Below are 14,228 nucleotides of genomic sequence, written 5' to 3' on the forward strand. Positions count from 1 at the left end.
TGGATATGGCATACATACAAGCTCTGAGCATATTGTATTTTTAACCAGAGCGGTAGCACAGCGAAGATCTGCTCTTGGGAATCGCTGCATGAGCAAAAACTATCCTCATTTCAAGAAATTTTAAAAAACAAACATGTCTGCCTTTCCACCAAAACACAGTTTGGGAGGGCACATAAGCTCATAATTATTCCTTAACATACAGTACTGTGAGAGACACAAAATTAACACTGGGTGCATTTGAGGTTTGCAGTTGCAATAGACTGTAAAGTGTAAAATAACAAAACATTACATGGGTACTTGAGAAACAACATTGTTAAATCTACTCTGTAGCAGCAAGTAAAAAAAAAAAAAAATATATTTAATCATAAAGATGTAGTAAGGATTAACCCCTTCAGGACCAAGCTCATTTTGGCCTTCAGGACCAGACCCATTTTTTCAAATCTGACATGTGTCACTTTATGTGGTAATAACTCCGGAACGCTTTTACCTATCAAAGTGATTCTGAGATTGTTTTCTCGTGACACATTGGACTTTATGATAGTGGAAAAATGTGGTCGATAAATTCAATATTTACCAGTGAAAAACACCAAAATTTGGTGAAAAATTGCAAAAATTTGCATTTTTCTAAATGTAAATGTATCTGCTTGTAAGACAGGCAGTTATACCACACAAAATTGTTGCTAATTAACATCCCCCATATGTCTACTTTAGATTGGCATCGTTTTTTGAACATCCTTTTATTGTTCTATGACATCACAAGGCTTAGAACTTTAGCAGCAATTTCTCACATTTTCAAGAAAATTTCAAAAGGCTATTTTTACAGGGGCCAGTTCAGTTGTGAAGCGGCTTTTAGGGCCTTATATATTAGAAACCGCCAAAAAGTCACCCCATTTTAAAATCTTCACCCCTCAAAGTATTCAAAACAGCATTTAGAAAGTTTCTTAACCCTTTAAACGTTTCACAGGAATTAAAGCAACGTAGAGGTGAAATTTTCAAATTTCATTTTTTTTTGCAGAAATTCATTTTTATTCTATTTTTTTTGTAACACAGAAGTTTTTACCAGAGAAACGCAACTCAATATTTATTGCCCAGATTCTGCAGTTTTTAGAAATATCCCACATGTGGCCCTAGTGTGGTAATGGACTGAAGCACCGGCCTCAGAAGCAAAGGAGCACCCAGTGGATTTTGGGCCTCCTTTTTATTAGAAAATATTTTAGGCTCCATGTCAGGTTTCAAGGGCTCTTTCGGTGCCAAAACAGTGGAAATCCACCAAAAGTGACCCCATTTTGGAAACTACACCCCTTGAGGAAATTATCTAGGGGTATAGTGAGCATTTTGACCCCGCAGGTTTTTTGCAGAAATTATTGGAAGTAGGCCGTGAAAATAAAAATCGTCATTCTTTCAAAGATTATGTAGGTTTAGCTAATTTTTTCTAATTTCCACGAGGACTAAAGGAGAAAAAGCACCACAACATTTGTAAAGCAATTTCTCCCGAGTAAAACAATACCTCACATGTGGTAATAAACGGATGTTTGGACACACGGCGGAGCTTAGAAGGGAAAGAGCGCCATTTGGCTTTTGGAGCTCAAATTTAGCAGGAATGGTTTGCGCAGGCCATGTCGCATTTGCAAAGCCCCTGAGGGACCAAAACAGTGAAAACACCAAAAAAGTGACTCCATTGAGAAAACTACACCCCTTGAGGAATCCATCTAGGGGTGTAGTGAGCATTTTGCCCCCACAGGTGTTTCATAGATTTTATTAGAATTGGGCAGTGAAAATAAAAAAAATCCTTTTTCTTCAATAAGACGTAGCTTTAGCTCCAAATTTTTAATTTTCTCAACAAATAAAGGAAAAAAAGAACCCCAACGTTTGTAAAGCAACTTCTCTGGAGTACGGCAATACCCCACACGTGGTCGTAAAATGCTGTTTGGGCACACGGCAGGGCTCAGAAGGGAAGGAGCGCCATTTGCTTTTGGTGTACAGATTTTGCTGCATTTGGTTTCTGGTCGCTATGTTGCATTTGCAAAGTCCATGTGGGACCAAAACAGTGGATCCCCCCCAGAAGTGACCCCATTTTGGAAACAACACCCTCAAGGTATTCACCTAGGGGTGTAGTGAGCATGTTAACCCCACAGGTGTTTTGCAGAAATTCGTGTGCACACGATGTGGGAGAATGAAAATGGGAATTTTTCCTTAGATACGCCAATATGTGGTGCCCAGCTTGTGCCACCATAACAAGACAGCTCTCAATTATTATGCGGTGTTTCCCTGTTTTAGAATCACCCTACATGTGGCCCTAATCTTTTGCCTGGACATTCGACAGGGCTCAGGAGTGAAAGAGTACCATGTAAAATTGAGGCCTAATTTGGCGACTTATAAAGTATTGGTTCACAATTGCAGAGGCTTTGATGTGAAATAATAAAAGAAACCCCTGAGAAGTGACCCCATTTTGGAAACTGCACCCCTCAAGGCATTTATTAAGAGGTGTAGTGAGCATTTTCACCCCACGTATCTTTTCCATAAATGATTGCGCTGCGGAAGGTACAAATTAAATAGTTTCCCTAGATATGCCAATTCAGTGTCAAATGTCATGCCTAGCTTGTGCCACTTTTTTTTTTATATACAGCGTTCACCGTACGTTATAAACTACATGTTACCTTTATTCTGCGGGTCAGTACGATTCCGGCGATACCAAATTTATAGAACTTTTTTATAACTTTTTGCACAATAAAATTACTTTTGGAAAGAGAATGTATTTTTTCTGTCGCCAAGTTGTGAGAGCCATAACTTTTACATTTTTTCGTCGATGGAGCTGTGTGAGGGCTTGTTTTTTTTGCGAGACGAGGTATAGATTTTATCGGTACCATTTTTGGATACATGCGACTTTTTGATCACTTTTTATTTCAATTTTTGGAAGACAGTGACCAAAAAAACAGTAATTATGGCAGTGTTTTTGAGGTTTTTTTTTACGGCGTTCACTGCGCTGGATAAATAACATAATATTTTTATAGTTCAGGTCGTTACGGTCGCTGCGATACCAAATATGTATGGCTTTATTATTTTTTTTCAATAATAAATGACTTATAAGGGAAAAAGGGCGATTGTGTTTTGTGTTATTATTTGAAACTTTTATTGTATGTTTTCCAACTTTTATTTTTACTTTTTTTACACTTTTTTTTACACTTTTCTTTAGTCCCACTAGGGGACTTGAATGTCCAACTATTTGTTTGATGTTCTAATACATTGCACTACCTATGTAGTGCAATGTATTGGAACTGTCAGTTGTTCACTGACAGCAAGCCGATCAGGCTCCGCCTCTGGGCGGGGCCTAATCAGCTTACGTAATGGCAGACAGGAGTCCATTGTTAGGGCTCCTGTTGCCATGGTAGCAGTCGCCAGCCTTGCCATCGCATGGCAAGGCTGCCGATTTTCTACAAACCTCTAGGATGCAGCGATCACAATGGATCGCTGCATCGAAGGGGTTAATGCCAGGAATCGGAGCTAGCTCCGGTTCCTGGCGATAGATCGGGGTGTCCGCTGTAACATACAGCGGACACCCACTGCTGATGACGCCGGCTCAGCTTCTGAGCCGGAAGCTGAGCCGGCGCCATCTTGCCGATGTTACCGGAAGCCTCCTGGGCCCCGCCGACGACGGGGCATAAGAGGATTCCGTTACAGGCTGATCGGGAGGTAAGCATTAGCCCTCCGATCGCCTTTGCAGCCACCGGCAACCCAGCGATCACGTTGCTGGGGTGCCGGTGGCTATAAACTCCTCACATGCTGCGATCTCTATTGAACGCAGCATGTGAGGGGTTAATCGGTCCGATCGGAGGCTAGCTCCGGTCCTGGCCGATACCTTAGGGTGCCAGCTGTAACATACAGCTGTCACCCGGTGGTGATGTCGCTGGCTCAGCTCCTGAGCCAGCTTCATCTCCATGACGTATATTTACGTGAAAATGCGGTAAGCCACCGATTTTAATGACGTATATATACGTGATCCGGCGGGAAGGGGTTAAGCTAAAACTTTCTTTAGTAGGTGAACTGGTGAGAATATCCTGCGCTGCTTCCATACAGAGGACGTTCCGGTTTTGCACCCTGAATTCAATTTCTCTCATAATGAAAGGCTCACATTTGTTTCGGTCTCCAGCCATGTACTCCACTCCGGTTTTGTGGAGAATACCTATATACCGCATAGAAAATACAAAGAAAACTACAGGTGTTTTATTACTAAGGCAGCCAAGTATCTAAATATGGGCTCTGGTCAAAGCTGAAGCGACGAGGTGATATGGAAGATGCTTTTCTTGGTGGAGTCATTATGATAATGTTGTAGCCAGGATGATTACAAGAATTAGCAGCAAGATGGCTACACAGATGATAATGAAGATAATTTTCTGGAAAGGAAAAACAAAATGAATATACACACACACACATTAGCACAAAAGTGAAAATGGAAAAAAATGTTGGTTAAACTTGTCGAACAATAGCTGCCCCCCATTGAAAAATAAACTGTAATATACTCGCCCTTCAACTTCTCTTTTGTTCCACTTCTGTGGGCCTCAGTGGTTTCCCACCACTCTGATGTTTACACTGTAATGCGATGACCTGTACTCTACAACATTACATAACCGGGATGGCACCATGGAATATTACATCACTATGGACGAAACAACAATGCGAACCACAGAGGTTGAAAGACATCATCGCACCAGGAAGAAAAAAAGCAGAGTGGTGGGAATTCAAGGAGGCTGGTGGGGGGAAAACAGAGGAGACATGAAAACGTGATGCTTTTTCAATGTTGGACAGCCTTAATCTAACTCAAGAGTGTAAAGACATGGGGCAGATTTACTATTCAAAATTGAGCCAGAATTCTGGCATACACCCTGGCAAACACATATTAACAGTTTTGGACAATTTTTAACCAGCTCTAAACAAGGGTGTGGCTTAGTGAGGAAAAGGGTGGGGTCTCCTTAAATGTAACTGTGCCAAAATGTTGCCACTAAAAACTACCAACAACTAAGTCAACTAAAAGGTGGTATAAAGAAGACATCAAAGTGTCTAGCAAGATGCGGCAAATATATCATATGGTATGCAATACTTAGACAAGACAGTCAAAAAATGCACTAAATTTATGAAAGTTTATGCCGGCAAAAAGTTAGACCGTATTAATAAATCTGCCCCATTATCTGATTCGAAGAAACTGCTTTCACATCTTCACAGGCCAGCAAGTTTTTAAATAGTAATCTTTCTGGTTTTAGAAAGTGGGAAGCATTTACCTTTTTATGTTGTTGGTTTCAGGTGTGCGTGTGTGTATATATATATATATATATATATATATATATATACACATACACACATATATATATACACATACATACACACAACAAAACCTCAATTTACCACAGCTTGCTGGCTACATAAAAGAGCAATCAGATCATTAATAGGAGATTTTTACCTTGCACAACGTGAAAATGGAAAAGCAGACAGTGAAAAGATATAATTCTCAGATTTACGGTGTAAGTTTGTAGCCACGTGGACCCTTCACCAGTAGTATAGCACTCATAGAACCATTCACCAGTAACATAGGCAAGTAGCTTTGTGTATAGATGCATTTGTGTCTAGCAATCTAGGTCTACTAAAGTGTAATGATATTTTCTTAGGCTGGGCAAAGACAGCATGTCCTCCCTATTCCCATTAAACACGCATGATCGGCCGAGCACGCCTATGTAGTTTAGTAGGGAGAGAGGAATAAGCCACTGCCAGCTTATCTACTGCGAAACCAAAGGATGGGGCATGTCGAAATCCAACATGCTACTGTAAAACGCTAAGGATTTTCCGAAATTATCTGCAGTGTTTACCCTGTGTCTGTCCGTACCCCAAGTGTTTCTGGAGGTTCTCAGGACTAGAGATATTAAAGATAAAATCATGATCACAGGAGCAAACACGGTTCTAGACTTCCTGCCTGTAATGTCATTCAGGAACCTATAGCGAACCACTTTAAAAGGAACAGTGTCACCACAATTTTTTTTTTAATATGTTAAAGATGTTAGTGCTTTATTAAAAATGTTTGGATTAATTTGTGTGTTTGTGTGTTACTTTTTTTTATTTTTACACTTTTTCTTCCCTATGGGGGCTGCCATTTTTTTTTCCATTTCTGTATGTGTCGATTAACGACACATACAGACATGGAATACGGCAGCTCCAGTCCCATAGGGACTGCGAACGGGGCCCGTTCCATCCACTTTCGTGTACGCCGCTGTGTGGGAACGGCGCATGCGCCGCTCCCACACAGTTCAATTTGAAATGCGCGCCGTCCGGCGCCATTTTCCTGTGGACCGGAAGTCGTGGCCGGACAGTAAGATTACTACTTCCGGTCGAGGCTTCCGGACTTGTGCACATGGAGCAGCGGCAGCAGACGGAGCGGATGGACCGGAGGGAGCGGCGGCGACTGGAGCAGGTAAGTTATTTCTATGTATGTTTGTGTTTCAGTGTGTGTTTACTACTGTATGTAAACCTACTACACTGTGTGTTAGCTCAAAAAATGGCGACACACAGTGTAGGAGGTTAGACCGTTCAAACCCCTCGTTTCTCCCGGCACTAGCCAGGATAAAGGAGGGGGGGATTCTGAGAGCTCACTAGAGCGAGGGCTTTTTACCCAATTTTGCAGCATAAAGCAATGTGGTTGCTTTACCACATGCAATGCTGCAATTTTGGGAATGGCTCCATCTAGTGACCAGTGCTGGGAAATATTATAAATTGAATCCAATTTATAATATTTCCTGACTCGTGAAAAAAAAAAAAAAAATTAGAACAATGTTTAATCACCTATACACGAACTGTTTAATTAAAAAAAAAAAAAACATGTTTTGCTGCCAACACATTCCCTTTAAGCCTGATAACAGGGAACATTTTTTTCAATTGTACAGCGAAAGGAGATCAGATAAACCTTACGATCAGTGTCCTTGTAGGCTCCTCTTACACAGCCCGTCATGGACAATGTAAACAAATTTGCTTAGTTCACAAGGAGCTATGTTTGGGGACAAGTGATCATTACTACGATCGCTCGTCCTCATACATTTCTATCACATCGGCAGGAGATGTGTGCCGACAACGATATTTCTTGCAGCGGACCTGTTTACACAGGGCAATGAACTGGAACGAGCGTTCGCATGTAAAAAGGGCCTTATGTGTTAAGTTAGATTACCAAAGAGGGAATTTGCAGTGTCAAACTAATGTAACATCGTAAAGTATGTGTTTAAAAAAAAAAAAAAAAAAAAAGACTCCTTTTACACCGGCTCATTTCGGCCGTAGCAACGAGCGCCAATCAACGAGACAGCTTGTTGATAGGTGCTAGTTTGCTCCTTTCACAATAAACTATTATCAATAATGTATGGGGACGAGCGCTCGTTATTACGCTCGTCCCTATACATTTCTATCAGGTCGGCAGTACATCTCCCTGTTTACACAGGTAGATGTGCTGCCAACGAGAATAATTTCTGCTGTAGAAACTATACGATCGGCCAATTAACGAGCATTTGCTCGTTTATCTGCTGATTGTTGCCCTGTTCACACGGAGCAATGATTGGGAACGAGCGTTCTCTGAACGCTCGTTATCCCGATAATTGGCCCATGTAAAAGGTCCTTAAATGTAGTTCTAACCTGAAGGATGTGCACTTATTTGTCCCAACCCACTGTGTACAAGCAGTGCTGACATTTACATAGTGTGCCCAGCACCTATAATGTTCACTCTTTATACAATCAACCTGGTTTACCAAAAAAAAAACAAAAACTTTAAATTGACTCGATTACATAATTTAGTAAGGACACCCCTCGAAGTAAACCATAATACTATTGCAGTCAGCAAACTGACAAACCCACTTCCAAGTTGATGGTATAACAAGAGAACACAAAAAGTAAATATGGGTTACTTACTACCTCATGGGCAGATGACGAATTAAAAAAAGATAACCAAAGGCTTACTTAAGGCCAACTGATAAACCTATGATCAAGGCAATTGTGCCAATCACCACGAACACTAAAATGGCAACGATCCATCCTTTCTGTAACCAAAAATAAAAAAGTGAATTAATATAACGTTTATAACAGCCCAGTCAGGAGATTTCTTTATTAACATGTAAGCATGCTTTTTTTATTTCTAATCTTCACATAAAAAGAAAAAAACCAAATATTAAATCTAGAATCTGACTGCTTGAAATGGATAAAATTTCCACTGTTTGGCTGCACTGATTTTAACAAAAGTGCAATGTTCTATGCAATATTTTTTAGAACGCTTACCCTGCGTGATTTGCTTTGATATTTTGTAGCCTTCTTGGTTTCTTCTTTGGCATGTTCAATGTAATCAGTAGCATTTTCAACAATCTTCTCGATATTGTTAATCATTTCACCCTATGACAAGAGTCAATGTCCAAATTTAAAGAGATTAATAAAATGTCAAACCAATATGACAAAGTATTCAATAAAAAAAAAAAAAAAAAAAAAAAAAAAAGAAGAAGAAGAGCATAAGAAAAAAAAGCTGTTTTATTTATTTCCCCCAGAAAAAGTGCCACTCTTGCTCATAGGTTGTGTTTGCTATTACAGTCTGGCCCTATTCACAATGGTACCGTTTCTGGGGAAGGGGGGTGGGAATAATTTTTTTTCTAATCTTACAACCTGAAACTAAAATTTATTTAACCTCTTCACACGCTGCGCCGCACACCGTCTTAACGGACAGTGTCCGGGAACCAGGAGGTCAGCTGTCCCGGACAGCAGACATTCCAGTCTTGCCGGTCAGCGGACCATCGCCGCTGATTTCGGCAATTAACCCCATAAATGCGGCGACAGATTGCCTTCGCCGCATTTAAGGGGTTTGAAGCACATCATCAGCCACCACAAAGTAATTGTGGGGGCTGCCGATGCTTGTCGTGGCAATCGGAGGCCAGACAATGACCTCCGGGTTGCCATGTACGGAAGCCTCAGAGGAGCAGCCTCCGCCGGTCCTCCGAGGCTTCCTGTCAGTGTGACTGTCAGGTCACAATGGCAGTTAGAACACATTGCACTACCTGTGTAGTGTAATGTACTCTAGCAGCGATCAAAGCTGCAAGTCTAAATGTCCCCTAGTGGGATAAGTGAAAAAAAAAGGTAATAAAAAGGTTTTAAAAAAAAAAAAAAAAAGTGTAAAAATAAAAGATAAGTTATATAAACCAAAAATGAATTTTTTCCTATAAGACTTTCATTTAGAGGAAAAAAATGAACACGTTAAACAAAGTACACATCTGGTATCACCAACTACAAAGCTATAATGTTATTTTTCCCGAAAAATGAACACCCCAAAAAAAAACAAAAAACTATTCGCTATTTTTCGGTTACCAACCCTCCCAAAATAAATAAAAAGTGATGAAAAAGTCGCATGTACCCAAAAATAGTACCGATAAAAACTACAACCCGTCCCGCAAAAAACAAGCCCTTACACCGCTTTGACTAAAAAAATTAAAAAGTTATGGCTCTCAGAATATGGTGACACAGAAAATAAATTATTTTTATGAAAAAGTGATTGATTGCACAAACGCTGCAAAACATAAAACTATCTACATATGGTATCGCCGTAATCGCACCGACCCGCAAAATAAAAGTAAAATTGTCATTCATAGCACACGGTGAACGCCGCAAAAAAATCAAAAACTAAAAAAAACTTTGTCAGAATTGCTTGTTTTTGGTCACCCGACTTGCAAAAATAAAAATAAAAATAAATAAATAAATTTAAAATAAAAAAAATAAAATAAAAATAGCACGTCATGGAGCGGGGGTTGATGTATGGAGCGGGCTCACGTGCGTGTGTATTACAGCTGACACCCGGGACTAACAGACAGGAACTGCGATCATGCGGGTACAGAAGCCTGTAAAAATGACAATACACTGCAATACATTAGTATTGCAGTATATTGTACCAGCGATCCAATGATCACTGGATCAAGTCCCCTAAGGGGACTAATAAAATGCGTAGAAGAATTAAACTTATTAGTAGTGTGAAAAATTCCTTGAAGGGTGTAGTTTCCAAAATCGGGTAACTTTTGGGGGATTTCCACTGTTTTGTTCCCTCAAGGGCATTGCAAACATGACATGGCACCGAAAACCATTCCAGCAAAATCCGTGCTCCAAAATCCAAATGGCGCTCCTTCCCTTCTGAGCGCTGCCATGGGTCTAATCAGCAGTTTATTACCACATATAGGGTATTTCCGTAATCAGGAGAAAATGCTTTACAAATGTTGTGGTTCTTATTTTCCTTTATTCCATGTAAAAATTTCTATGTTTTTTTCAGAAAAAAAAAAAGTAGATTTTCATTTTTACAGACGAATTCCAATATATTTAACAAAAAACTTGTGCAGTCAAAGTGCTAACTATACCTTAGATAAATTTCTTGAGAGGTGTAGTTTCCAAAATGGGGTAACTTTTGGGGTGTTTCCACTGTTTTGGCACCACAAGACCTCTTCAAACCATATATACTAAAAAATATACTCTAAAAAAAAAAGGAGGCCCAAAATCCACTAGGTGCTGCTTTGCTTCCGAGGCCGATGCCTCAGTCCATTAGCGCACTAGGGCCACATGTGGGATATTTCTAAAAACTGCAGAATCTGGGCAATAAAATATGGAGTTGCATTTTTCTGGTAAAACCTTCGTTGTTACAATTTTTTTTATTAGAAATGAATTTCGGCAAAAAGAAAATAATTTGTAAATTTCACCTCTACTTTAATTCCTGTGAAACGCCTAAAGGGTTTCCCCTCAAGGAATTTTTCTAGGGGTATAGTGAGCATTTAGACCCTACGGGTCTTTTGCAGACTTTATTAGAATTAGGCCGCGAAAATGAATATCACAATTTTTTTCCCATTAAAAATTTTGAATTCTCTCATTTTCACAACGGAGAAAGGAGAAAAAAAAATTAATACAGGTTTTTCATTAGAAATGAATTAACCCTTTCATGATCCATTTTTTGCTTTCTTATTTTCGTTTTTCACGCCCCGCCTTCCAAGAGCCATAACTTTTTTCTTTTTCAGTCAATAGAGCGGTCTGAGGGCTTATTTCTTGCGGAAGGAGTTGTAGTTTCTATTGACACCATTTAAAGTGCCATAAAATGTACTGGGAAACTGAAAAAAATTTATTTGCGGGCTGACATAGGAAAAAAATCTGATTCTATTTTTTGGGGTTTTCGTTTTTACAGCTTTCACCGTGCGGAACAAAAAGTTTACTTTATTCTGCGGCTCAATACAATTACGGTGATACCAAATTTCTATAGTTTTTTTTATATTATACTACTTTTACAAAGAAAAATCTAAATGGTTTTGTTTCACCACATTCCGAGAGACGTAACTTTTTTATTTTTCGGTTGATTGAGCGGTTGGAGGTCTTATTTTTTGCGGGACGAGCCGTCGTTTTTATTGGTACCATTTTTTGGTACATAAAAAAAGATCCAAAAGTTGTATTTTTTTTGAGAGCTAAGGTGACAAAAAAACAGCGATTTTGGCGGTTTAAGTTATTTACGTTTTTTACGGTGTTCGCCGTGCGAGTTAAATAATGGTATATTGTAATAGTTCAGCCTTTTACGGACGTAGCGATACCAGTTTTGTTTATTTTTTTTTACATTACTTTTATTAACTTTAAAGAGGCTCTGTCACCAGATTATAAGTGCCCTTATTTTGCCCTCTCACTACTAAGAAGTTTAATTCTTCTACACATTTTATTAGTTCCCTTAGGGGACTTGAACCAGCGATCATTGGATCGCTGGTACAATATACAGCAATACTAATGTATTGCAGTATATTGTTATTTTTACTGGCTTCTGTAACCGCACGATCACAGTAACTGTCCGTTAGTCCTGGGTGTCAGCTGTAATACACAGCTGACACCTGCAGCGTATGGAGCGGGCTCAGCACGTGAGCCCGCTCCATACATCAACCCCCGCACCATGACGTGCTATTAAGTCTTAGTGCGCAAAGGGGTTAATGCACAGCGGATGGTGTAAATATTGCAATTTTCCACTGGTATGCCATTTTAGTGCATAATGTCGTGCCCAGTTTGTGCCACTGAAGACAAATAACTCAAAACGTTAAGCGGGTTCTCTCGGGTATGGCAATGCCATATATGTGGGCGCAAACTGCTGTTTGGGCACGCTGCAGGACTCAGAAGGGAGGGAGCGCCATTTTGCTTTTGGAGTTCAGATTTTGCTTGGTAGTAGTTCTGTTTGGGGTTTTGCTGGTATTTCAGTTTATAATGTGGGGGCATATGAAATATGAGCGGAGTACATAAGAGGGTATAATAATGCGGTAAATAAATAATAATTCATAGATGTGTGGCCGGTGTCGCACTGATAAATGGCCCCGATCTTATCAGATTTTGGAACACACTGCACATTTTGCATCGCCATATTCTGAGAGTCAGAACTTTTTTTATTTTTTCTCCACTGGAGCCGTGTGAGGGCTTATTTGTTGCGGGACAATCCATAGTTTTCATTGGTACCATTTTGGGGTACATGCAATTTTTTTTTATCACTTTTTATTCAATTTTTTTGCAAGCCGGGTGACCAAAAACCATCAATTCTGGCAATGTTTTTTAGTTTATTTTTTGCAGCGTTCACCGTGTGCTATAAATGACAGTTTTACTTTATTTTGCGGGTCGGTACGATTACGGCGATACCAAATGTATATAGGTTTTTTTATGTTTTGCAGCGTTTGCACAACAAAATCACTTTTTTTTATAAAAATAATTTATTTTCTGTGTCACCATATTCGGAGAGCCGTAACTTTTTTATTTTTTTAGTCAAAAAAGCTGTGTAAGGGCTTTTTTTTGTGGGACGGGTTGTAGTTTTTATCGGTAGTATATTCAGGTACATACGACTTTTTGATCACTTTTTATTCTCTATTTTGGGAGGGGTGGTGACCAAAAAAATAGCGATTCTGGTGTAGTTTTTTATTCATTTTTTGTTGGGGTGTTCATTGTGCGGGAAAAACAACATTATAGTATTATAGTTTGGGTCGTTACGAACGCGGCAATACCAAATGTGTGTTAATTTTTTTTCCTATAATGAAAATCTTATAGGAAAAAAAGCATTTTTTGTTTATATAACTTATAACTTATTTTTACACTTTTTTTTAAAAACATTTTTATTACTTTTTTTCACTTATCCCACTAGGGGACATTTAGACTTGCAGCTTTGATCGCTGCTAGAGTACATTACACTACACATGTAGTGCAATGTGTTCTAACTGCCATTGTGACCTGACAGTCACACTGACAGGAAGCCTCGGAGGACCGGCGGAGGCTGCTCCTCTGAGGCTTCCGTACATGGCAACCCGGAGGACATTGTCTGGCCTCCGATTGCCACGACAAGCATTGGCAGCCCCCACAATCACTTCGTGGGGGCTGCTGATGTGCTTCAAACCCCTTAAATGCGGCGAAGGCAATCTGTTGCCGCATTTATGGGGTTAATTGCCGAAATCAGCGGCGATGGTCCGCTGACCGGCAAGACTGGAGCTTCAGCTGTCGGCGACAGCTGACCTCCCGGTTCCCGGACACTGTTCGTTTAGGCAGTGTGCGCCGGGAACTACTCCGCAACTGTACGTCCTGATGCGGGAAGCAACCCCTCTGCAGGACGTAGTTGCGGCGCAGCGTGTGAAGGTTAAATTTAGAAAAATGCAAATTTAAAATGCTCTAAATTTTGGTGTTTTTCAGAAATAAATACCAAATTTACTAACAAAGTACAACACGTCACGAGAAAACAATCTCAAACGCTTGGATAGGTAAAAGCATTCCAGAGTTATTACTACAAAAAGTAACACGTCAGATTTGAAAAAAATCGGCTGTGTCCTGAAGGCAAAACAGGCTGTGTCCTGAAGGGGTTAAAGAAATGTGGACAAACAGGGCAATGATATGACTTTTTTTTACTAAGTCAGCATAAGGCCTCCTTATCACAAATAATTTTCTGTGAATTTTAACTATGAAAAACCAAATCTAAAAACGCTAGCGTTATTAACAGGTTCCCGACCGCTGGCTGTATTTATACGGGCAGCGGTCAGGGTCTCTGAAGTTTGCCGTATAGACTAATTACGGCGGCACTTCAGAGACTGTGCACGTGCGATCGCGTGCACACAGCTCTATGCCCTGGCTGTTGCTAACAGCCATGGGCACTGGGCAGAATGTCAGGGGCCAATCTTTGATCGCTGTGACAACCAATCACAGCGATC

The 14,228-nt window shown here is 40.0% G+C and overlaps 1 protein-coding gene across 1 annotated transcript in view; it reads right to left on the bottom strand.

Annotated features, from left to right (window-relative positions):
- Positions 1-4,313: 4,313 nt before the first annotated feature.
- The window catches only part of LOC142721110 (syntaxin-2-like), a 36,125-nt gene continuing 26,210 nt past the window's right edge, over positions 4,314-14,228 (bottom strand). Inside the window, exons 5-6 of the mRNA XM_075848827.1 lie at positions 8,293-8,403; positions 4,314-4,391 (exon numbers count right to left, since the gene is read on the bottom strand). Coding sequence (XP_075704942.1) covers positions 4,314-4,391; positions 8,293-8,403 — 189 coding nt within the window. The remainder of the gene's footprint in view (positions 4,392-8,292; positions 8,404-14,228) is intronic.

The sequence above is a fragment of the Rhinoderma darwinii genome, unplaced genomic scaffold (genome assembly GCF_050947455.1).
Source record: "Rhinoderma darwinii isolate aRhiDar2 unplaced genomic scaffold, aRhiDar2.hap1 Scaffold_514, whole genome shotgun sequence".
In the NCBI taxonomy this organism is placed as follows: Eukaryota; Metazoa; Chordata; class Amphibia; order Anura; family Rhinodermatidae; genus Rhinoderma; species Rhinoderma darwinii.